Source organism: Seriola lalandi, unplaced genomic scaffold (genome assembly GCF_002814215.2).
Source record: "Seriola lalandi dorsalis isolate HSWRI2012SDOR001 ecotype SW California unplaced genomic scaffold, Sedor1 jcf7180002054795, whole genome shotgun sequence".
In the NCBI taxonomy this organism is placed as follows: domain Eukaryota; kingdom Metazoa; phylum Chordata; class Actinopteri; order Carangiformes; family Carangidae; genus Seriola; species Seriola lalandi.
Window position 1 is genome coordinate 4,675,663 of NW_019525348.1, and position 25,000 is coordinate 4,700,662.

Here is a 25,000-nt window from a genome sequence, read left to right on the forward strand (position 1 = left end):
GGGTTACCATCTAAATGTCAATATTCCCTTCAGGCCACTTCGGGCTATTGTCTGTGTCTCAAGGGAAGGTCTTGCATGGGCAGTGAGAGCACTGAGGCAGACTTCTGTTACATAAATGCAGGACGGTCTACTGTAAATCATATCAAGCCATCCTGAGGGACTGCAACTGGGGCAGAGATGAGTATGACAGCAACCATAATCTCCATCCCCATCTGTAACTTTTATAGCTGTTTGAAACGTGAGGAAATGGTTACTGGTGTGAAAGTACAATGGGAGTCTGAAAGGTCAAGGTACCAATGCTTTATGTGTTTAGTAGCCTAATTCTGTTGTTTTCCATTTAATCCAGCTCAGCTTGACCTTTAACAGAACCCATCTATCATTGATTCTTTACCTGTGAGTGTAAATATACAGTTAATTGTAGTTTAACAAAATAGTTTGGAAAAGCTTAGCTTAGCTTATTTTAGCAAGACTGGACACAGGGGAAACGGCCTGGTTGTGTCACAAAACAAACCCACCAGCACCTCTTAAGCTTTTATTATAGCTCGTCTGTTTTGCACTACTAGCATATGTAGCCTATTTTGTATTCAATGCATATTATAGTTTAAAGGTTTATGGTCCTGCTTTTAGTTTGTTGATTTATATTATTTGACTTTTTTTACTGCATCAGGTTTCTTACCTACCTCGTTTCTTTTTGTGTTTTATGTGACTTGGCTGCTGTTGTGCTGCCGTTTTATATTAGGAATAAAGTTAATTACTCTTTGTATCTATTCCCCTTTTGTTTAGTTTTTTTATTATAATTTTCATCTGTATCTAAATATCATGCTGCCAATTGGACCAAGCTTTCATTGCAAAGGACATGAGTGAATTCAGGTTGACTAATTAAATAAGTGTATTTATTAGTAAATAGATGGAATTATAAAATGATTAATTAATCACTAAATAACGAAAGATATTCATAAAGTATAACAAAATAATAAAATACTATAATGAAATAATAAAATAATGTATAACATAACTGAACAAACTGATGAATGCCTTTATGCTTTAATGGTAGAAAAATTGAAACGTGAGACAAATATCATTTAAAATATCAAGAAATATAAAATTGAGGTCCGGGTCACATGAAATGGATTTATGATAACTGAATCAGATAAATGAATCTTTGGAACTATGATGAGCCATAAAAAGACCTAATAACATAAACAAGAAACACATAAAACAAAAAGTACAGAATAGAGTAGCAGAGATTTTCACTTACCGCATATTTCCCCGTCACCTGGCGGGCTTTGAGTCTTTCGTGGGGAGAAAGTGCAGACTCACCTCCTCTGGCTCTCGCTCCTTCTCTTCGTCTTTCTCAGCAGAGTCGAACCTGTCTCATCGTGCAGCTTCTTCCATTTCCTTCTCCTCCACCTCTGTCTTGATTCCTCCACCCATGGGACTCGGGACAATGGTCCACCCCACCATACCATGTACTGCCCTGACATCTTAAACCTCTGGGAAGCGGAACACCCATATTCCCTTGCTTATGTGTCAGTTCTCGCACAATAAGTGGAGCAGCCCCCGAAGGCCTTCGTTTGTCCTCCTCACTGTAGACAGGAGGACAGGACACCAAAATGACTTTCATTCACCTGTTCATCTGGGGAGAAAGGGATTTGGATGCTTCCAGCTGCGAGTCTTTTACTGTGTGATTCTTCTGTGTTTGTCACAGATATCAGTTTATAACAAAGATGCACGTTACAAACATGTGGATCATATTACAATCACCACTGACACCAGTACAATATGCAGTTTAATAAAACCATTGAGGCCATTTAAACCATTTTTTTGAGCCACCACAATGTTAAAGCAGCATATCTTTGTTTCTGCCTTAACGTCTATTTGTTAAAACATACTGTAAATGTGAACTGAACTGACTTGACCCTACATTCTTTGCAATGACTCGTATTATCTATTATCGTATTGTCCTACTTGGCAAATGCAATTCATCTATCCATGACGTCAATATAAGATAAAACAAACCAAAAGGTCTAAATATTTGATCTAGTTCTGCTATTATTCCAAGGTAAATTCTATTATCTAATTTTAGATTTCATTAGATTTTAAGAAAAAAATATGTACATTATGACCTTGCATCTTTTCAAGCAGCCACGTTGTGTACCTGCCATGCAGCCCATGTGTACAGTATACGACAGAGTAGTAAATTCTGGCAGTAGCTACTGGACAGATAGGGCAGCAACAGGTACTGAGCAGGTTTATGACCCACGTCCACAGGTTGGTGGATTATTTTTATGGCCTGTCATTAACATTTATCTGATCACTTGGGCCTGTGCAATTGTTTGTGCAGCCTTTGTTATTACTTGACATTCAAGTCATGAGGCTTATGGTCTGGGTTCTACATTGCTTATCAGTGCATGGGTGTATTGAGCACAGTTTCGATTCTGCGCTGTTCAAGAAGGTGCTAATCATAAAAGCACCTTCTCTGTTTTATGCTCTCTCTCAGTGAAGCTTCTCTCAGCCAGATGAAAAGAAGCAGTTTGTGCCACCACGTCACGGCGTCTCTTCCTTCCTGGACAGGTTTTAGGTAATACTACATTTAAAATACTGTTTTGACATGTTTGGAAACACATGTTGGATTATTTGCTTGCTTGCTTGCTAAGAGTAGGATGATGTATGAAACATTAAAAAATCCACCTACTTGCTTAAAGAGCACTTCATTTGTACTCAAATGGAACTGAAAATTAACTCTTATGTTGTACATGCAGCTACAGCCGAGTGCAGTGACATCATAGGTGTTTGTGTACAGGGTCGCCACCTTCTATGTGAAGAAATACCCCCACCAGGTGATGCAGAGACTTTTGATAATTCAAATGATGATACACACTCTTTCATGCGCCTATAAGCCAAAATAACAAAACTATAAAGAGCAACAAAAAAATGTAGCCTAATGCTGATTAACAATAAATGTCTCGGTTGAGGGTCTGTGCACAACCAGCCCTGTTATTACTTAACAGTGTAATTGATATACTGTATGTGAACTCTGCAGCTGTAGCCTGAAAAGCAAACAAGTCATTAGATTTAGATTAGATTTGGCTATTAAATAAAAAATCATAGTTTAATACTTTTTTCCTACGCTAGAAGAAAAACATTTTTTTAATTCTGGGTTATTCAGACAGAGAGGGATATTTATGTACTAGATGTTTTAAATTGTGTATTTTCACATTTGGTAGGCTATCAATCATATTCACAAATTATAAAATCAACAGATGAATATCTTAATCTTAAATCCCAAATCTAAGTGAATAGATGGAATATTAGCATGGTCAATTTGCTGATTATTGACTTGCTACCTATGTTGGTTTTGGTGTAACATAGGCTAACATAAAGTTTTTGCTCTCATAGTAAAGCAGGCCAGCTGTTGCCCCCTGCTTTCAGTCTTTTTACCAAACCAGACTGACATAAGTCAGTCTTCTCATCTAAGTCTTGGCAAGAAAGAAAAGAAGTGAATTTTCCAAATGTCAAATGATTCTTTCAAATAATGTCCCTGTCCACATAGATTTGCCAAATGAGAAAGAGATGAAAGAAATTCACACGCAAAATTCCACTTTCTGTAATTCATAAATTCAAGATGGCTCCCAAGAAACATTTTTCAATCACCTGAACTTTAATATAATGAGACTGTCATCTTACGAAATACAGAATAGTTCCAGATTATATGTTCCAAAATACATCAGTTTACATATCACCACAAACTCTAAATAAACACCTATCATATGTAGGTAAATATTCATACTGATTCTTCTGGCTTAACATTTGGCTATTTATTAAAGGGCATATGGTGATTGTCTTTTGGAATGGCCCATGCCCATGTCTTAATGATGTTTCTACAGCAGATGTTTTGACTTGATATAAAAGGAAAAGCGCAGGTGTATGACCCAACAGCTGAGAATTACACAATACGTGTGTAAGAATGAATCACACATTCTAACAATCTTTGTCACTGCAGACTTTAGCTGTTTCCCAAATCCCTACTACATACCGATTATTATGTAGTGTTAATACTAAAAATGTGTTGAAATCAAGTAAACTCCAAAAAGTCTGTAGATACACTTAATTAGATTTTTGAGCATGATGTTGACAGCAATATAATGCAAATATGAAACAGAGAAGATACTCATGCACAGCTGGATAATAATAAAGGTCATTGAGGATATCTTGGAAGCAAACTGAACAAAGAGAAAGGAGTAGCTTTCTCTTTCTTAACTTTCCACGTTTTACATCAGCAACTGCTTCAAAGTTGCTTCAAAGTCTTAAAGTACAAGTCAGGAGACACTTATTTTAGCATAAAGACTGGAAACAAGGGAAATCTGATCTAATCTAATCTAAATATTTTATATCTTATTTGTTTAATCTGTAGAGCAAGAGTGTGAAAACATCAAATTGTTGTTTTTATGGAAGGTTATGTGCAAGGGTATTTTTTGACTAGAGGCTCAGAGGCTGATTTACTCAAGTCCCAAAAAGATTGAGCTGGCCCTTTAAAACATTTCTTAATGCACTTTCTCCTGGTGTCCTATTTGGCAAACACTTAACTTTACAAGTCTTGAAAAGCTGTTGAGATGTGTAGTAACTTTATATTGTAAAACTGTGTCTAATATATGAGGTCAAGCACTATTATAGTTTGACAAAGTCCACACTACAGAAAAAATAAATAGAGAGGTCTGACATTGCTGTTATGTGTTTAAAACACCTCAGGATAACATTTCAGGTATGGTAGCTGTTCTTCTTGTTTCCTCTTTAGAGGTGCAGAGAGCATGCATGCTTACTACAGCACAGTGTTGTCCTTTCTCAGCCACCACTATAAAACTCTAGATCCGCCCCTGCTATGTTACACAGTTTTGCACAAGCTGCTCTCTGCTTTTTGTAAAATGACAAATTTTAAAACTAATCTTTTTTTTCCCTGCTTGGTGTCTTTTTTTTCATTTTCTTTATTGCTCACTTGATTATTGAATGAGGTGAACTGTTGAATAAGACTAAAGAAACTGGGTGCACTGCTGCTGAGAATATTTCTCAGACAAACAATCTCTGTGAGATCTGAGGCTGTGACGCAGCTGTGCCATCCAATAGAGCGTGACTCATAACATCTGAGAATTGTTTTCCCAACCTCAGGTTTCTGTCATGTCAGATACCTGCTCAGACAGGTGATGATGTCATCATATCACAATGTTTCTGTGTGTATAATAAACAAGATGCATATTTAGACTTATTTGCTGAAACACTTAAGTAATAATATAATTCAGGTGTATGAAATAAACAAGGACACACAACTTTGGACACAGCTACATGGTTTGAATGTATCAGAAATGTTTATAAATGATGTCTAAGGAACTGTGGAGATGCCACAAAGTGTAAAACCACATCTATATTCCTACAGGAATATTTAAATGTTATTATATGAAATATTGGGAGCCCACAAATACCAATACATATGTGAGTGTAAAATCTTTAAAGTGCTATATACAATGGTACAATAAAAAATATGAAGACCTTTACACATGAAACACCACTATAAACTGTGATAATCAAAATATTGCACAAATATTATAGTGATTCCTTAAGTATAAAGATCAGGGACAGATCCCTCTTTTTCCCCTTTTTTATTTCAAATGAATTTACTTACATGTGGCTTGTAAAACCATGGCATTGTTATTGCTGTTGTTATTATTGCCTCCATTATTATTATCAATGTTGCTATATATTTGCTTTTTCTGTACAGTCTACTTTTACTATTGTGTTGTGTAATATGCAATAAATAAAAACATAGTTTTAAAAATGATAAAGGAAACTCTAAACGACAGCCCACAGAATTAGAAATGGTTTTGCAATAATTGCTTACAGGCAAAGAGACTTGCCAAAAGGACTACAGAAAGTTAGGGCGTTCACCAAATATGGTCATACCGGAAAAGTTTTTGTTACCACCCCCTTATCCACGTCATGACATCTGAGGCTTGAATTGTCTAATATAAGTTGAATTCACAGCAGCCTTGTATACATTCGACAACAACAACCAGAGGCGTTATAATCAATAATTACTTCTGAAGAGTAACTTAACTTGTGGTGGTGCTCGCGCAGCCTTGAGTCTTTACCTTTGTGTGCTCGTGCTCGTTGAGTTTCTCTCCTAACAGGTTTGACCAGGACACACCTGTGGGAAGAAAAAGGAAACCCTGTGTTCGACGACGCTTTCTTTACTCCCTCTCTGACCTTTGAGGACGACGGACGGACAGAGGATCGACAAGGAAACTTTGTTTTAGATTTTATTAAATTCATCATGAAAATGTGGATTTTTCTAGTCCTTGCTGCCTTTGCGGCAGGAGCCTCAGCTCAGAACTGTAAGTAATTTGATTTATTAATCTTTATCAGGCTAAAATGTCTTAGGTAGCAGTTTGGGCTAGACATGTAGCTTCTATTATCTAATTTCAACAATGTTTAGTACTTGAATAACTTAACAGGAATAATAAGTTAAAATATTAAATGTATTTCTTTTAACCAGCTGTAGTGAATTACTGCTCACCTGTCTGTACCTGGCTCACCTGTCTTGTCGTGTAAAGAGACTTTATTAAGGTGTTTGGGTATCACGCAGGTAGTTCAGTTGGTGAGTGGGGGTTGGGAAGGTTTGCCCCGCTCTTTGGGGACTAGCCTGTTTAGAGAGACCAACGCCCAGGTGTTCGGTAAACCTGCTGCTCTACCTGCTGTACTTCGCCTCTTCTGTTTATAGTTCTGTATAGACCGTTCAATAAAACCTTTATTGAACAGGGTTACATTAGGTCTGATAGTTGGATGCGTATTTGTAATTCTAACCAGATCATACTGTAGAACTTTGTCCAATTGTGCGATGTATTGTTTAACGCAATCACAGCACAGGGATGTTAAAATTAAGCCGTTAGATATTTGAAAAATTAAATCAAATGTTGTCGTTGGATTGTTAACTAATACATATGCTTTGTTTTGTCCTGAATGGAAAAAAACAACGTGTTTTTCTGCCTAGGTGCATGTGGAACTATGAAGTGGGCCACCTGTGATGGAACTCCATGTTCGTGTTACCTTTTGGTTGACAACGGAAACCGCCAAACGCTGGACTGCACCAAACGTAAGTAATGATGTGATCAAACCCATAGACTTTCTTTCATTCCACCCTCCCTTTGCAGGCTGTTCTGTCCTTGCTTGCTCATGATGTGCCTTATGTTCACCTTCAGTGATCCCGAAGTGCTTCCTGATGAAGGCTGAGATGTACAGATCCAGAAAGGGCCTGAGCACTCGTGGAGTAGGAGGAAAGCCAGTGGAGACTGCCTTTGTGGACAACGATGGCATCTACGACCCTGAGTGTGAGAATGACGGTAAATTCAAGGCCAAGCAGTGCAACAACACAGAGGAGTGCTGGTGTGTCAACAGCGCTGGCGTGCGTAGAACTGACAAGGGAGACAAGGACTTGAAGTGTGAGAAGCTGGTGGAGACCTAGTAAGTAATGTCATCCTCATCAGTGTGGAGGGCTGATATTAGTATGAATTGTTAAAATGTGCAACGCTGAAATGTTTACCTTTTTTGTTTCATCTTATTTTTTTCTTCAGCTGGGTGCGTCTCCAGCTGACTCACAAAGAAGTGAAAACTCCAGTGAACGCTGCCAATTTGAAGAGGTAAATATATAACCACCTCCATTTTGAGGGGGAAAAAGCACACCCACGTTGTTGCAACCGGCGTTTCAGTATTTCACAATTATAATTTCTTGCCCTACTACAGTGCCATTGCGGATGCCATTCACAAGCGTTATGATAACTTCAACAAGAACATGGTGGAAAATGTCGAGGTGAGTGTCTGATTTGAGGTGGGGAAAAAAATATTGTATCTTGTATCCTCGTGTATTTAATTTTGAGCAATGCATCACAAAAACACGCCACTAACTGACTGACAAAGCATCCTGTCTGTTGTTCTGCAGTATGACCCTGAAGCCCGCATGATTGTGGTGGATGTGAAGAAGCCAATGGGAGAACGCAAGAGTGACCTGACCCAAATGGCCTATTACATGGAGAAAGATGTATGTTTGTTTTTTTTGTTTGTTTTGTTTTGTTTTTTGTTTTTGTTTTTTTTTTAACAATATACTGAAGATATTTATGAATGCTGAAAGAGTCATTTCATATCATCTCATCCTCCTGCAGGTGAAAGTGCTGCCCCTGTTCAAGGACCAGGAGGCATTTTCACCCACTGTGGGCAGCCAGAAGCTAGAGATGGAGAACATCCTGGTGTACTATGTGGACGAGGAGCCCCCGACTTTCACCATGAAGCACCTGACAGGCGGGATCATTGCCGTCATCGTGGTGGTGGTGCTGGCTGTGATTGCCGGCCTGCTGGTCCTGGTGAGTGCATGTTGATGTGTCATTATCTGTTTGGTTGAAGCACAGTGTAGATTTTCTTTAAGATGCAAGTCACTGACTTTTTAAACATTTTTTTTTGTGTAGTTCTTTGCCAGAAGACGTCACAATCAGCGTTACAGCAAAACTCAGGTGAGATGAACTTCTGTAACTTTTTATTTTTCATCATCAATCTTTGTAAAAGTTACTTGGTGCATCACAATTGTTTAACCTGTTTTTGTCTCCTGTCTATAATTCAGCAAAGAGAGATGGAAACCATGTAAAGTCTTCATTGCAGCAGGAGCCTATGAAGAGTCTGCTCATACATCACCTTTGGATGAACTTTTTTGCAGTGGGAGTGTGCCATTTTTACCATTTTACTTGAGGATTGAATGCAGATTGTAAAGTTACAATCAACTTGCTCTTTGACGTTATCATTGTTGGCACTACTGGTTCCGCCATTTATTTATAAATTGTGTAAAGTCTTAACACATCTTCCAATCGCTATGCCATAAAGAACTGTGCTTTTTAAAATATGTTTGGCACATGCCTCATGTTAATGTTAGAACTTGCTGAATGGTTTAAAGTCCACATCATAGATTGTACAGTTTCTTTCTTACTAATGTGTGTTTGATGGATTGTTTTTAATAAAAAAATATGTTTTAAAAAAGACTCCTGATGTGGTGCAGGTTTCATATTGTTGCAAAGGTTTGACAGAAGACTCTTTAGTCTCAGTGGAAAATTACAGCAGACTATGGGGGAAGGGAACGAGGCTACAGGAAGCCACTGTGAGCACCTTTTTGCTTATCTTAACACATGACCAAACTCATCAAAGTTCTTTTGGCACTGATACCTGATATAAAGTCAGCACAAACACATGATGTGCTCAATTGATTTCAGTACATGCACATTTTCAGCTCAAACCTCTCTGACATGTAAGATGGCTGCTTTGATAAAGGTGGATTGTAATAAGCCTTTTGTTTACATGGGGCAGGTCCAATGGAGGCTTTCTACTACAATAGGTGTGGCAGTCCTGTTTTGAATCTGTGCTGGTGTGGTTTGTTTACTTTTAGGGAAACTTTAATCCCTTCTATACCATGAATTGTTGTTGACGAGTGAGAACAGAAAATACACCTGTTGATTTGTCATTCTCAACCAGCATGACTAAAGTGAAATCTTGGCAGTAAAGGCATAAAAACACTTGTGACTCGAGTGACTGTGTTTTCCTCTTCTTTTTTTCCTTTTATCTTTAGCTGATACCGGTTGTCTGAGAACACCTTGCTATTTGACAACACCTGTTGGTGTCAAGACTTAGTCATTTCTAGTTGTATCTGTGAAACTGTTTGGGCATCTTGTTCAACCTGTCAGTCAGGTTCTGGCTCACTCATAAATGAACACATGCAAGTATGTACATAACACATACTGACTTAAAGCAATACCGCAGGAGCCTTTATTCACAAGTCAGGTGAAAAGTCAAAGTCCGGCACAGGCAAAGAAGGAGACACCGTCTTAATTGAACAAAGACACGAAAGAGTGTGAGGTGAGAATTAGTTGCACAACAAACTGGTGACTGTATTATGTGACGTTCAGGTGAAACTGCGGAAGTAAAAATTCCTCGGGTGTCCTGTCAAAACATGATCACAGTGGTTTGTGTGGCTGTGCTCGCCCTGAAGGCGACAGTCCCTATTTAACCTTTATGCCACAGTGGAGTCCAAATGATGGTTAAGTCTCTTTTTCAAGTCACGCAAAGGCAACACAGTGACAAAAACAGCTGTTAACAGTTTCATAACTGGCAATTAATCCAGTCTAGTTTATGTTTACATTTACCTTTATTTTGAAAGTACATATCAGCAATACCTTTGATTGGTAAACATGAATATGAACTCCCTCTTTGATTCTCCTCCATTCCTACAGTTTTGTGAGCCACCTAAATAATACTATCAATCATTTGTCTATAATGCTTTAGCTCCATTTTGCCTCACCCAGTTTTTCTCCCCTGTGCTGTTAACCCTCCCCCCCTTTGTCTCCATAGCAACAACTGCACAAAAGCATGTCTCTAACTAGTTCAGGCAGGTTAGGTATCATATATCTTCCCCCACCCCCTTTCCCCTCCCCCGTCTCGCTCTCTCGTCTCTCTGAAAGACTACAGGAATGAGGGTGTGTCGGTTGCTGTCAGGCACCTGTTGCAGGTATCAGTATGTCAGCACCAATGAGGAAGCTGGAGGGCAAATCTGAGGGACGGGGCAGTAGAGGAATTGATGTTATGGTTTCTATGGATCTTGATAGCTTCCCTGAGGGCAGGTTTATTACCTCAATCAATTAAAGAGCAGATAGTCTAGAAACCAGTCACTCAGTTTGCTGTAGTTAAGTTTATTCAAGCTTTAGACTTGTACAATAACTGTATCACTTTTTCCAAGGATGATTTAAATACAATGTATTTCATAAGACAAATAAATATAATACCTGACAATTCTGGCTGTATACAGGCGTAAGACAAAACTGGGAGGAAAAATAATTTTTTAAAAGTACCTTACACAACAAAATGTTCTGTTTTTCCAGTTTATCTTTAAGTTAAAAGGGTCACTATCTGATCCTGCTGCTTCATTAAAATACCTTCATATTCTTTGTCGCACCATGTAAGGTATGAAAACAAAAGAAAACATCCTTGTTCTCTTTAGGATCTTCTCTACAACTACCGTAAATTTCCATCAACCTATTCTCTCAGCATTTTACACATCCTCTTTCTATCTTCCTCTGAGTAACACTTCATAAATGCAGACTCAACTTCTCTTCCCATTCCCTAACCATACAATAGTTTCCTAAATGAAGTGTTGGCATGAAGCTGACTTTGGTCATTCACTCCACCAGAGACTGTGTTCAAGTGTTTGAACTCGATTAAAGTTTCACCGCTCTCCTGGCTGTTCAGTAACTAAGAGCACACAAACAGTTCCTCTTATAAAGTTCAGTCTTTCTCAACAAAACTAGCTCATCCATTCTACATTTATCACATCTGTTGCATAGAAGCACAAACATTTTCACCGCGGCTCGTTCATGGTCTTTTTGAACTGCTTCTTCAGCTGCAGGTGGTTTCCTGTTATTGCCTCCTGCTTTCATCATATTGTTCAGTATCCTTCATTATACAACAATACAGTCACTGTGCTCTACAGGAGAGCAGAAAAAGATACAAAAAAATACCCTCTAAATTATTCCTTCATAAAGCATCATTACCTCTTCTATATTGTGTATGACTGCATTATTTTTGAAGGTGGAAATACAAATATTAACTCCAAACAGCATCTTTATCATAGGAAATGTATCAGACTGCACAGATTAATGAGACGTTTCAGAGTGCTCAGTTTGTCAGTAAATACTCTTGAATTTTCTCTTTGGAGTCAGAACATAAAAGCAACACACTCATCAGGGAGACAAAAAATGTCCCTGGAGAACGTTAAGCAAAGCTTCTTATTTGTTCCTAGACACCCTTGTTCCTTAATACAAAGCTCAAAGCTCCAGTTTAAGCCCAAATCTCATAATGTGTTCTCTGAGAAAGGCATGAAGTATCCTTTCATGAAGTGACTGCTTAAAACTGTAGGACATCAACTCCAATGATCCTGTATGACCATCAGTGAACTGCTGCAAGGGGAGATAGTATTTGTCACTTCCAGTAAGCAGAGTACTGGCCACTACACACACCAGAAATGAATCTGGCCCAGTGAGACTGTATGACAGATGATTGAGTCCTACTGCAGCTGTACATAAATCCCTCGTTTACAATTTGAAGTAAGGTAAAAGGCAGCTCAACAAAGTGAGTATTTCTCAGAGAGATCAGGGCGTTATATTGTCATGTTGTCACAGCAGCGTAGGGGTCTTGCTGGGGCGTCCCTGTGCTGGTGGGGATTTGCTCCTCAGCTCTTTGCTCTTCAGGCAGACGGGCTGGGCCACCATCAGAGCCGGGGCAGAGAGGTGGTGGGCAGCGGCCTTCTGCTGATGAGCACTGTTGATGTAACCGGAGATGAGGAGGGTGATTTCCCTGATCTGTTGACCAAACAAAACAAAAGGGATGTCAGTGTTTGTTTCCATGTATGAGTGACTGTAAATTCACTTGCAAATCTTCTATTTTGTGTTGTTTGGAGTTTCGCAGATTAGACCTGCACGTTTGTCAATTGGTCAAACTGTAAACTAGATTGATAGTGTCATGTGCAGTTAACCAGGAAGTGCTGGTGCTTGGCTGACTGATGTGTGTACATACAGTATACAACTAAACTGAGAACACCCCTGGTCAATATCACTAAAATGTTAAATAATTACAAATTCTGTCCATTTAATACAATTTCATTCGTTTTTTTTATCCAAAGCCCAAGAAGATAATGTTTGACTAATTAAACAATAAAGAAAGTTCATAGTTCAGAACCAACTGCAATAAAAGTCAGTACATCCTTCATTAGTAAGATTCAATTATTTTATTCTTTAAAAGTCCCCATATTGTATTATATGTATTGTATTTTTTGATTAAAGAGCAGGTCTAGGTTCTATATTAATACTGTGAAAGTATCAGAGTGCTCAGTCCACAGAGAAATGCACACAGCCTGTATTCAGAGACTGGGCCTTAAAACAAACTGTCAGGACTTCTTGAACCTTGTGATGTCACAACAAAGCAGCCACGACTCTCAGCCATGACCCAAGCCCCGCCCACCTGGACCCACCATCCAATCTGGCAGGATTTTCTCTGAGTGTTTCCCTGAAATCTGCTGTATTTTTAGTGGAACACTCAGAAAAAAGACAGCTAATCAGACCTGTTGTTACTTGAGCTCCAGAAAGAGGCCTGAGAGGAGATGTAAAACTACATTGAGTTGGTTTTTGATTCTTAAAACCATAAATATATCTTCTTATGGATCAACACTTCAAATAATAACAGCAGAAAAGTGTAAAATATGGAACCTTTATTATTCTGTATGTCATTATTTTTGATTGATCTATAAAATACTCCAATGGTTTTCTATTGGATTCAAGTCAAGGACAATTCCTCTCCTGCCAAGCTTCTTGAGACCAGATGTTGTCTTTTCATTCAGTATTTGGGTTAACAAACTCACATTCACAGTGCCATTTATAAACACCATCTCTTCTACACCATGTGTCACTGTCAGCGCTCTGCAGTCACTGTAGTAGTCCTGGCCAGGTCCACACCAAAAATGCTGGACCCCATCTGATCCCAACACATTTATTATGGTTGCATCTGACTGAAGAATATCCTGCCAACATCCATCAGGCCCCTTTTCATGTTCTTTGGCAAAGTGTAACGCTGCAGTTTTGTTCTGTTTTGTGAGCAATGGTTTTCTTCATGTAGTGTCCTTTGTACTGTCTGCTCAGTCACTGAAAGACCAGCTTCCACAGATTATCATTGTGCCAAGTCAGAAACACTTACCCGTCTGTTTTTCACTGCAAGGCTGTGTAAATAGAGAATGGTGTCTGGCATCACTGCACCTTCTGTTACAGGTAGTATTTCTCTTCCTGTACAACCGAACCCCTGCTGCTTATATATATATTTTTATTTTTATTTTTTTTAACTATATTTTTTTTGGCTTTTGTGCCTTTATTGGACAGGATAGTAGAGAGAGACAGGAAATGGGGAGGCAGAGAGAGGGGGAATAACATGCAGCAAAGGCCATCCGATGCAACCGGGGCCAACTGCGGCGACGACTGTAGCTTCTACACATGGGGCACCCGCCTAGACCACTACGCCACACGACGCTCCTGTTTCTGCATATGTTCAGTGGACTTCCCTCTTCTATTTTTATGAAGCCTCACAACCTGGTTTCTTACTTCCTCACCATGTGAAGCCATGTTTCATTAGACACAACCAAGACCTAAACTGAGGTAGTTGTGGCATTCACTGGTGTCTTCATTCAATTCAGCTTAACTGGAAATAACTGGTGTGATCACTTTAGATGCAGTGGTCACATGTAGACTGATTTTTGTCAGCATTATAACTACAAGTCATGCTCTGTTAGAAATATATAAAAATAAAGGTAAACAGTGTTTTTGATCAGTTCCACAACAAAGACCACATACAGTACACTGGTAAACTCTACCTGAGTGTTTGAATTGTGATAATGTGATAAACTCTACCTTAGACAGCATTCCCTACGTAAAACCTAATGCTGGTGTAGATCTCTCACTAACCTTGGAGGTGTCCATAGCAAACAGATGTTTCTCCGTAGGTTTGTCTTTGCTGGTGTTGGTTCCGCTGCTCTGTCCCACCACCAGCATGAAGTCCTGTTTGCAGCCTCCAAACGTCATCAGGTTCTTGTAGGGATGGGACACCAATGGTTTCTAAACACACGGATGCACGGATTTATTGATTTATTTATTGAACACAACATACCATAAAAGCACATACAGTGCATTCAGAAAGTTTTGTTATGTTACAGCCTCTTGCTAAAATCCTTTAAATTAATTTTTCCCTCATCAATCTACATTACTCAATACCCCATAATGACATAGTGACACATCTTACATAACCTCATTTGTACTCTGTGGGTGCAAGTTTCTGGTTTTGAGATTTATGTCTCCACGTCATCCAACTAATGTGACTTGCATTTGAAAAGTCATATAAAGTTAGTCATTATTTAAGCTACATTGTAGACTGTACAGACACATAGAAATGTCTGTTTTCAAAGAAAACATAACACTGCCTTGATATGTGCTAACTGTTCAGCATCAAATCACTTTGTTTACTCTTTTATGCTTCACAGGTTAAGTGACAAATAAGCATCATCTCTATTCCCACTAACGTCAGCAGCGAATGAAAAGGCAGATGCAGAGCAGACAGTTGTCAGGGCCCTGTTACATCACAGATCCTTACGATAGAGTTGTGCTCCAGAACGCTGATACCATCCTCATGTACCGCCAGCCAAACACGCACACCCTGCTCCGGAGAGGAAGTTATAGACTAAAACCAGAGAAGGAAACAGGGAGTGAGATCAATAATATGCAACACTGTGATACAGTGAGGGTGAATACAGACAATATATCATGGTGTGGTAAAAATGTCTCTGTTCTTCCTCACTGAAGTGGAGATACATAACAAGTACAAAAGTAGCTTGTTTACACACCACAGTAACACCTGTGACATCACAACATGTTTTACCTGTGACCAAAAAAGAGGAAACCCCTGTATAATCACACTACATTCAGTTTTTGTTGACACTGTGCCAGTGAGGTGTATGTAATGAATCACGTTGCCTGGTACTTTGTTGCTCGTGTTAAAATTGGAGTGGATGAAATATTACAAACACCTACACTGTGCAGAGGTTTCTATTCCTTCCCTTTCTTCTCCTTCTTTTGTGTACACCAAGAGTTTATTTAGTTTATATGTTTATATCTATTATTTGTTCAACACTCAGAGATTAGAGCAAATAATACTTTGTAAGACTGTTTTTACTGCTAGGCTGATGATAAGATTTCATTTAATTTACAAGACATTATAGACACACACACACACACACACACACACACACACTTACCTCTGCTTCAAACAGTTTGGCACCAAAGAACGGCCACTTCCTGGCAACGGTCAGGTAGATCCTGATGCACTCAGATGAACTTCGACCTCTGAGTGAGGCCCAGCGGGCAGAGAGACGCTGCAGCAGTTGCCTGAGAAGGGCAGAGGGGGAGAGGACAATACGCCGGTTAATCATGCAATGATACACAGGTCCAAAAAAAAACTCAAGCACAGTCATAGTTCGGGGCTTCTAAATGGCAGCTCTCAACTCTCAGTCGACTCTGAGCACCGTGTGAGCTCCTTTGTGGATGAACTAATGTTGAAACACGCAGCTGCCCAGGACGCATTTAGTAGCCAAGTTTCTATTTACTTTTGAACCCCTAACATCTGGACACTCTGTGTTAAAAGGGCATAGCTTTTAAAATACTGTAAACCTACTCATGTTAAAGCAGCTATATGGCACTTAAACGTAGTAACCATGATTTTATTTCAAATTGAATCTGCTGAGGCCCAGAGTCTGAGGATAAAAAAAATGTGTAACTGTTCAAATATTTAAAGTCTGGACCGTAATTAAACTAGACAATGACAAATTGAAGGAAAAACCTGAAAAATGAGTGGAGAAACACAATGACAATGACTCCATCCACAGGGCACAAAGGTCACTGAATGGTTTGAATATGAAAATGATGTGAATCATATGCTATGACCTCCACAGTCACTGGATCTCAACTCAGTAGAACACCTACGGGAGATTTTTTGACATATTAGACAGCCTCTCCACCACCACCATCATCAAAACAAAAAATGAGGAAATATCTTTTGGAAGAATGGTGTTCGTCCCTCCAGTTGAGTCCAGAGACTTGGAGAAAAAACGACTGAACAAGGCGCACTGAAGTTGTTCTGGCAGCCTGTGGTGGCCCAACATCCTACTTCCTTTAATTTGCCACCTGTATGTAAATACACATTGAAGTAGGAGATGTGCGTGGACTGAATCACAGCCAGCTGTCAGTGTGTTCTGGTACCTGAGCTGCTCCTCAGATGTGGTTCTGCGGTAATGTTTAGGGTAAAATCTTTCCAGAACCTGTTTCAGGGTTTGGTTAGACTTGGTCTGGGCTGACCCAGGAGCAGAGAAGGGACGCTCAAAATCCCCATACTCCACCTGAACACAAACAACAAGATGGGAGTTTAATACTCTGTTCTTAAAGTAGGGTCTGTTTATCAAACAACAATACGTAAAAAAATTTTTTTTTACAACAGTGAGTAAATAATTGCATTCAAATTGGCACTGTGGTGTTGAAGTGAAACTACCCTCTTAACTGTAGTTGCACCATACAACCTGCAGCTTCATCCATTAACACCCATGACATACAATACTTAATTTACTTAATAAACACAAATGTGAAAAGTAACAAAAAAAACACCAAAAAACAAATGAATCAACTTCCAGACCTGGGCAAGCAAGGCGGCCATTTCCAGAGCCAGTTCCTTGTTGACAGGAAAGTGTCCCGCGACAATGGCTTCATTGGTCTGATATGCCAGCAGCATCCTCTCCCTCTCTGACTCCCCCCTGACCTGGAGAGAGAAGTACAGCCTGGGAAAGGAAAGGAAAAGATAGAAATGATAAGAAAAAAACAGGAACAAAGAGAAGGAGAAAGTAGTTGGGAAAAATAGTAATGGATGGATTGAACGTTATTAAACTTTCAGGGTTTGTTGTGTTGTATTTCCACTGGACTCTACTGCAGTGGAAACATGTTAGTACTGAATTGGGATATATTACAATAAAATAAGTGAGGAATGAAATACATCGCACTGTATTCCTGTGAAGTGAAACATTATCAAAACTCCCAGATACTCACTGAAACATTTGTTTTAAGGTTTTGACAGTCTCTCTGTAAGATGATGAGCATCAACCAAACTCTGTTTTCTTGCAAAGATCATTCATTCATTCCTTCACAGTTAGCCTCTTTCCCCCTGTGTGACTCAGTACTGGTGATAGCCTGAACCATGCTCACCTATCTCATGTCTGCTATACTGTGTAACTAATATGTGAAATGTTTTGACACTATAAAATCATGTCCTGGTTACATATTAAAAATAATACCTGGTTGTCATGATCTGACCCCATGTGACTCTCTGGACTCCCTCTTTCCTGTTTTATTTTGAAATATCTAACCTACTGAGTTTCTGGTTTATTTCAGAGAGCGCTAGAGAGCGCTCATGCACTTGATGATTTTACAGTGGGACAGCCCTCATGGACTTGGTGGGAATGTGCCTCAAAGTGAGGGTTATCCACCGGAATGACTGCACTTTCATTTCACTCATTAAAGAGTTACTGCCTCCATATGTGTCTGCACGTGGGTCTAGAGATCACTGAACTATAACAATGGTGTTGGCATACATTCATGTAAATCTATTTTGCTTTGCAGCCACTGGGCACCTCGGGCTCCTCTCTACCTGTTCTTGTAGGTGAGACGTACAGTCCTGGTGTTTTCAAACTTGCCAGTGTGCTGCTCCTTACAGGCCTGCTCCCATTTGGAGATGATGTCACAAATCTGTAGACACAGGTGAAGACAATAGATTTGTGATGAGCGTTAGGACAGAAATGAACACTCCCTTCCTTCAAGAAGTAATCATCACATGAATTAAAGATGCACACCTTGATGCCTCCTTGCAGACAGTGTTCCAGCTCTCGTCCAGTAGGATCATCGGTGTACAAGCTGAAACCAGAAAGCCCAGTTTTTCTCATGCCGGTGTCCTGGTTGAGGCGACACTGGAAGTCATCCACTGTGGTTGAAGCATCAAAACTCACCACCTGTGGAAAGGGAATTAAATGCAGAGGACAAACATTAAAGTAATGACAATGAAGCTCCATCTTGGTTTTGAAAAGCTTTGATATTCAGACTGCTTCACTCTAAATGTATAAGAACAGTTGTGCTTCAGTCAAAATCAGTTTGCTGACACACTGATGGCTCATTTACAGCCAATGGCAAGAGTTGTCCAAAACCAGTATATCATATACCACATACATGCGGAGACTGTGAGAATGTAGACCATAATGGTAATCCTGTGAGTAAATACAATCTCATCAAGTATGTTTTACCCTTATCTTTCTGTAGATGGCAGGTGTAAAACATTAAACTAGCCACTGACTGACCAGAGTAGACTCACAGAGAGGGCATTACTGCTGACTCCTAAGTAACTAAGGTTTGTCCAAAAAGTCGCTCGAGTTGTTGCTCAAAACTGTCATTATAATCATTATTGGAATTAATAAATAGTAGATCTCGTCAATACAAATTTTAAACCATAGAGCCAACCTGTAAAAAATATTATCTGAAAACTGATTATTCTTCATAGTTATTCTTTTTCTTTCTTCTCACTGAAACACATGAAAACAGTGAAATGAAAACAGATACACGCAGCAATATTTTCTAGTTTAGCCAGGCAAGGCATGAACCAGGTTTCTGTATCCCTGTGTGTTCAGAGCTGCCACTAGGTTGGTGCCTCGGCCATGATCTCATAGCAGGAAGTGACAAAAACAAACACCCACTCAGGAGAAACCTGAAGTGTACAGGTAGATGGTGGGGTGGGGGCAGTGAGGCAGCAGAGTGAGCACGTGCATTTAAACAGACAGACCCTTTCCAGCGGACTGTTGGATATGATGTGACAGTGTATCAGCAAGATTCAAACTGTTAGCATGAAGCTCACTCTGTTATGACCATTATCTGCCGTCCTGCGTGATGTGTTATCGTTACCTGGTAGGTGTTGTTGAGGAAGTGAACAGGGACGCTGAATGGCAGCGAGTGATGATAGGGATTCCTCAGCAGGATAGACAGGATCTCCATACGGGATGGCCTGGCCTGCCTCTCACCCTTCTGCTGGGTCCGCTCCATGGACCGCTGGCAGTAGATGGCATACTTACCCACCTCAGTCCTGAGGACAACAGGAATACAATGATATAGTACATAAGTCACATGTGAACACCTTAAATTTAGAAATCAACTCATGAAATGAAAAATGTTTATTTATTATCAACTGTTATTATTATTATTATTATTATTATTATTATTATTATCAACAATGAGCTAATGGACACCTGGAGTCTCCGTGTCTTTTGAGGTGAGCCTGGAGCAGCCAGAGGAAAGGATGCTGAGGCAGAAACAGTCCAACACACAAGGCCAGAAACTGCCAGCCCTGAAGAATGACAAACAAACACTGTTACCTAACATGTTCTTTACAAACTCACATATGAGACAGAGAATCTGAAGCACTAGTGCAGCATGAGAGAGACGGACTGAAAACTGCAGCTACTCCTTGTTGCAAAATGTCTTACAATGAAACAGTTGTAGCCAGTTTTGATCATTTTAATCTGAGTTCATTCAAGCACAGTATCACAAAGTAGCTACTGGATTGTGACTCATTCGTGTCACTGGACTGTGACTCATCCTGTTGTCCAGTGGTTGTCTAAGACATAATCACACTTTGTTCCTTTATACTTGTTGAGCACTCAACAAGACAGTGTTGAATGCTCAACTTCAACTGCTGCCCTCTGTTGGCGATGTGACTGCAGGAGTTCATGGTGTCTGGTTATTGTGTATGGAAGATCACATGATTACATGGTGGACAGAGTTCCTGGTGTAGAGTTGAGAACTGTTGAGGGCTTGGTGTTTGTGCATAAAAAACTGTTTTTTGTAACCATGCCAACAAAAGAGAGGCAAAGATTTCCAAAGAGCAGTTTTGAAGTAGCAGCTATGAGCAGCCACATAGATCAAACTGTTTTAAAAAGAAAGAAATTAAAGATTTTATCCAGGTTTTATCCAAGATATCAGTGCCTGCAGTGAACCCTGATGAATCAACACTTTTTTCCTACCCAGTGTTTCAAGAAAAAAAAAAAAAAAAAAGAGCTACTGCTGACACCGTGTGGTGAGAGTGCAAACCTGCAGGGGTCCTGGATGACCGTGTGGCTGCCTCCTGCGGGTCTGCTTGATGAGCTGGCAAAAGAACTCGTTCTGAAGCTCCGGGTGGGTCAGACACACCTGCAAAGCACTCTGGGCCAGCGACACATGGTAGTCGATAGCCGGGGCGTCGATGGCCACGTTGATGAAAAGCTGACAAGTCTGAGGAGAGTTGATACATTGAGACAGACACAGGAGGAGAGATAATCTGTTTAAGATTAGAGCTACAGGAAACTGTAAACTATTACATTGTTACAATAATAACACGCGATTATCTGCCCACAATGAGGTTTCTGCATAAAACGTCATTTCAATATCAATGTATCAACGTATGTGTTTTAGTGTTTACCTTAAAGAGTTTGACAGCTTCTGTCTGCAGGGCCTGTGAGGGCAGCGTGGTGAGAGGAGATAACAAAGCCTCTTTACTGAAACACAGCATGGGATGTCTCCAGATCTGAGAGTCTGGAAGACAGAGACACAGACAAGCAGTGAGAAGAACGTGTCACATGAATGAATATAAAAACCCATTTGCCTCACACAAGAGGAAAAATTAACACACAGAAAAAGACACATTATATGCAAAAAGAACAAATGACTGGACAAATAAAAAGACTACAAGACAAAATGATTAGTAAAAGATGCAATAAGTTGTAGAAGATACATGTGCACTTTAGCAAAAAGTCTTTTTTTGCATCTTAAATGTAAAAAAAAAAAAACAGAATAGAAAATTGTAATTCCTGACTGACTGGTTGAAAGAGGAGAAAACGTGATCCAGTTTACTCATGGACATACAGCAGTAACTTTTGGTTCATGATGATGTTGACAGTCAGTTGACATCATCAATATTCCATTTCATTATTTTCACAGAAATCTGAGTTAAGGCTGTAATTACAGGAGGCAATGGGAAATTCTTCTTTTACTTTTTATTCAATCAGACGACTCAACCATGAAGGAGCGTGTTGTTTAATTGTTCACACAGTTCGTTGTGCGTAAATACACAAATAATTTGAGTTTTTCTTTTTAAACTACAAGGACTTAGTTCATACCATGTGGTTATATGGGGCATAGCAAATCACAATAAAATTAATTGTGTGAAATTATAAAGCAGGACAGAAACTGCAGTAAATATAATTTGTAATTGAAATACTCACTTGGATCTCCATCCAGCTGGAAAAGTTTTCCCACCAGTTGTTCGAACTCGGTGCCAACTTTACCCACCGTGGTGCCTGCTGCCACAGACAGATGGTACAGCCACGAATCCTGTGGCGGCGCAGCGACAGGTTTGGACATATTTACAGAAGAGAACACAATTAGACTTTACAATCAAGTCACAACCAAAGTTAGTAATCAGTTAAATATAAATGAACCATTCCTTTTGCTCCTCTCTATTACTATGACATGCAGCAACACAACACAGATTCACCCTCTATCCAATCTATTACAGCTTTTATATTCTTGAGAGCTTTTACATGTTATGTATGTGAGGTATGTGCTTCTTTTCTCACTTGTCTATATCTATGTAAGTGGAAAGAAGAGCATTAGCATGGCACAGTGAAGACCAGTGTGGCTGCAGCAAAGAAAAGTGCACCAAAAAAAAAAAAAAGTGCAATTTGTCAGTAGAAGATTTAAGAAAAAAACATCACTGTTAATACATATAAATATCTCTCAGTATTGAAGGTTATTATGTGTGCTGTTTTTACATTCTGCTATTCTCCATGACTGCTTCACTTGACCAGTTTAGATGGTGATAAATAAAAAAGCTAAGACGGTGTTGTGAGAGTGCTGCTGTGATGATGTTAACCTCTGACCTTTTCATGGCGGGATTCGATTAGCAGGTAAGTCGGTCCTTGCTCCTGTGGGTGGACAGCGATGGTGAAGGATGCTGCCTGTAAGCCCCGCCCACATGCCTTCAGGTCATCATCTGAATCCCGGGACCTGTCCACCTCCTCCACCTTGGCCTCCCACAGCTTAATCTGCCCCAGCGGGAACTGCAAACACACACGTAAACACACATAAACTCCCATTCTGCACCAATTAAATTAGTTTCATGTCAGTTTTTTTTCTTCTATTCAGCCTTTTAGAAAAGGATTTACCATTATATTTCAAAAACATAAAAAAAAAAAATTCTGCAGTGAAAATGTCTTATTAATTAATTAATTCAAATCGATTGTGGGGTTGACGAAGCACAGAACAGTGCATCACCTCTGGTAAAGACAGCAATGAAATTTTCACCTTAACAGGAGCCTTACAGTTTTGTCTGTACATCATGTAAATCTTTAAGATTAAGAAATCTTTTCAGTGATGATCTGATGAATCTCACCTTGTCCTCCTGGCTTCTGAAGTAGTACAGCGTTTTGCCGATCAGAGCACACCAAACCCGCTTAGAGTAGCCGTGCTTCACCTGAAGCAGAGCATGTACAAAGTTCAGAACCATCAGTGACAATACAGTGGGAGATATGAGCTGTTAAATATATATATATATGTAGACATAAGCATTAATACTACAGTGTTATTAAAATCAGTATTAAAAAGAGTATGAGGCCATATTGGTAAGTTGTTGGACCTTTATGAGCAGTCCCTTCATGCCAGGGCGAATGTCTGGCTGGGTGAAGAGAGGACTGGCAGCTTTCACCCTCAGCACGCTCAGCAGCACCCTGAGCCACTCCTCCAGCAGGTTGGGGGAGTCAGCTTTCAGGTAGTACACACGCTTCCCTGTCACTATCTACACACAACAGGAAAAACACAGGTGTGGGTGAAGAAATCACCTGACAGTGTATAAATGCTGAAAGATTTAACATGTCCCCTTTAATTGTGCTTCTGTGTTTCTACTTGGTGGAGATAATTTGATCAGAGCTGACAGGTTAAATGATGGCGGACCTAGTTTTGGAACAAAGACTAGAGATGAGTTGAGATGAATACCTGGAGAACTTGTTTTCCCTCTCCACGGGCGATGCTGCTGGTGGCGTTGACCTCGATCTGACCCTGAGGTTTCCTGATCACATCGCTCTGTGGGAGAATGATGAGAGACAAGACACAACAGCAACAGAGCCGAATGATTACATATGGTCTATCCATCCAATAATTGGTCAATAACATTAATATAAAATTTGACAATAAATACCTCATGGAGTATATAAAAGGCAAAAATATATTGAAGGTGCCAATAAATTTAGATTTATACACAACAAAATGAAAAGAGTGATGAGTGAAACCCACAGGTGACTTGTAATAGAGCAGCTCTCCGTCCTTGAGGACGAACCAACGTCTCTTCCAGGTTTTCTTCCAGGTCTTCACCATTTTCAGCAGGTAGCCCGACTTCTCCATCGGCTCCTGCAAGATTCAACACTGTACAGTTTTATGTTGCACTACTGTGTGTACAGTGCAGGAGGTAAAAGAGAACCTGACAAAAATATGCCTGAGTTTATAGATTATTTAAAACCTTATTCCTTGTAATATTTGTGGATTATCAGTTCTGGAGAATTTAGATATAACTTAATGGGTTGTTATTATTTTAACGTTTGCAAACAAGTCGTACAAACTCTTCAAACCACTTTAAACTACATGAAATATACTATAATACACTATTAAAACAGCTTTGACAGTGTTCAATCCAGCAGAACTCGTGCTGTGTTTCTGCCTCTAGTCACACTCTGAAATTTACACATAAAAACAGCTCTGCACTGTTATCACTTAACAATGTGGAGCACAGGTGCTAATAACTGGATGACTTTGTTGTGTGTGTCACATGAGAAGTGATCAATAGGCCTGGATGTATCACTGAGACACCGACTGACTCACACTCTTGCCGTTGTCGCTGGCTGAGGAGCAGGTCTTGGGCAGTTTCTGCTCTGGTTCGGAGCACTCTGTGTCGGTGGAGTAGGCATCAGGAGGGATGGCGTAGTCGCTCTCTGATGTCATCGAAGACATCGACACAGCTGGAGGAGATGCAAAGTGGTCGGGTGGGTGAGAGTCCAACATACAGTCTGTTCATTCACAGCTATAAACCACAATCGTTTAGTGTTTCTTTAATGAAAAAAAGTAAATTCATAGTAAAGGTTAACATACAAATAAATAGCACGGAAGAACAATAAGTTACAGGGGAGGAGAACATCATTAAGCGAAGTTTATTAGGAGCATTGCACAATCGCTGG

At 39.7% G+C, this 25,000-nt stretch overlaps 2 protein-coding genes across 2 annotated transcripts in view; one reads left to right on the top strand and one right to left on the bottom strand.

Moving 5' to 3' along the window:
* Positions 1–6,053: 6,053 nt before the first annotated feature.
* Positions 6,054–9,068, top strand: epcam (epithelial cell adhesion molecule). Its single transcript, XM_023425678.2, has 9 exons — positions 6,054–6,383; positions 7,040–7,141; positions 7,248–7,509; positions 7,620–7,685; positions 7,789–7,855; positions 7,985–8,083; positions 8,205–8,402; positions 8,505–8,549; positions 8,657–9,068. Exons 1-9 carry the CDS (start codon positions 6,323–6,325, stop codon positions 8,678–8,680), a joined length of 924 nt encoding a protein of 307 aa, XP_023281446.1. The 5' UTR covers positions 6,054–6,322; the 3' UTR covers positions 8,681–9,068.
* A 1,678-nt stretch (positions 9,069–10,746) lies between these two features.
* plekhh2 (pleckstrin homology domain containing, family H (with MyTH4 domain) member 2) overlaps positions 10,747–25,000 on the bottom strand; it is a 31,584-nt gene continuing 17,330 nt past the window's right edge. The window contains exons 12-30 of the mRNA XM_023425899.1: positions 24,648–24,784; positions 24,066–24,179; positions 23,769–23,855; positions 23,413–23,571; positions 23,170–23,250; positions 22,658–22,837; positions 22,001–22,109; positions 21,199–21,311; positions 20,832–21,011; positions 19,991–20,088; positions 19,650–19,827; positions 18,554–18,709; positions 18,352–18,449; positions 17,347–17,488; positions 16,920–17,056; positions 15,920–16,049; positions 15,259–15,345; positions 14,577–14,726; positions 10,747–12,431 (exon numbers count right to left, since the gene is read on the bottom strand). Coding sequence (XP_023281667.1) covers positions 12,246–12,431; positions 14,577–14,726; positions 15,259–15,345; positions 15,920–16,049; positions 16,920–17,056; positions 17,347–17,488; positions 18,352–18,449; positions 18,554–18,709; positions 19,650–19,827; positions 19,991–20,088; positions 20,832–21,011; positions 21,199–21,311; positions 22,001–22,109; positions 22,658–22,837; positions 23,170–23,250; positions 23,413–23,571; positions 23,769–23,855; positions 24,066–24,179; positions 24,648–24,784 — 2,522 coding nt within the window. The 3' untranslated portion in view covers positions 10,747–12,245. The remainder of the gene's footprint in view (positions 12,432–14,576; positions 14,727–15,258; positions 15,346–15,919; positions 16,050–16,919; positions 17,057–17,346; positions 17,489–18,351; positions 18,450–18,553; positions 18,710–19,649; positions 19,828–19,990; positions 20,089–20,831; positions 21,012–21,198; positions 21,312–22,000; positions 22,110–22,657; positions 22,838–23,169; positions 23,251–23,412; positions 23,572–23,768; positions 23,856–24,065; positions 24,180–24,647; positions 24,785–25,000) is intronic.

Bases quoted from the DNA above. Each gene is read 5' to 3' on its own strand.
- epcam (XM_023425678.2), top strand. From the start codon at position 6,323: ATGAAAATGTGGATTTTTCTAGTCCTTGCTGCCTTTGCGGCAGGAGCC. The intron at 7,510-7,619 runs GTAAGTAATGTC...TTTTTTCTTCAG, and splicing joins GAGAAGCTGGTGGAGACCTA to CTGGGTGCGTCTCCAGCTGA. The intron at 8,084-8,204 runs GTATGTTTGTTT...ATCCTCCTGCAG, and splicing joins CCTATTACATGGAGAAAGAT to GTGAAAGTGCTGCCCCTGTT.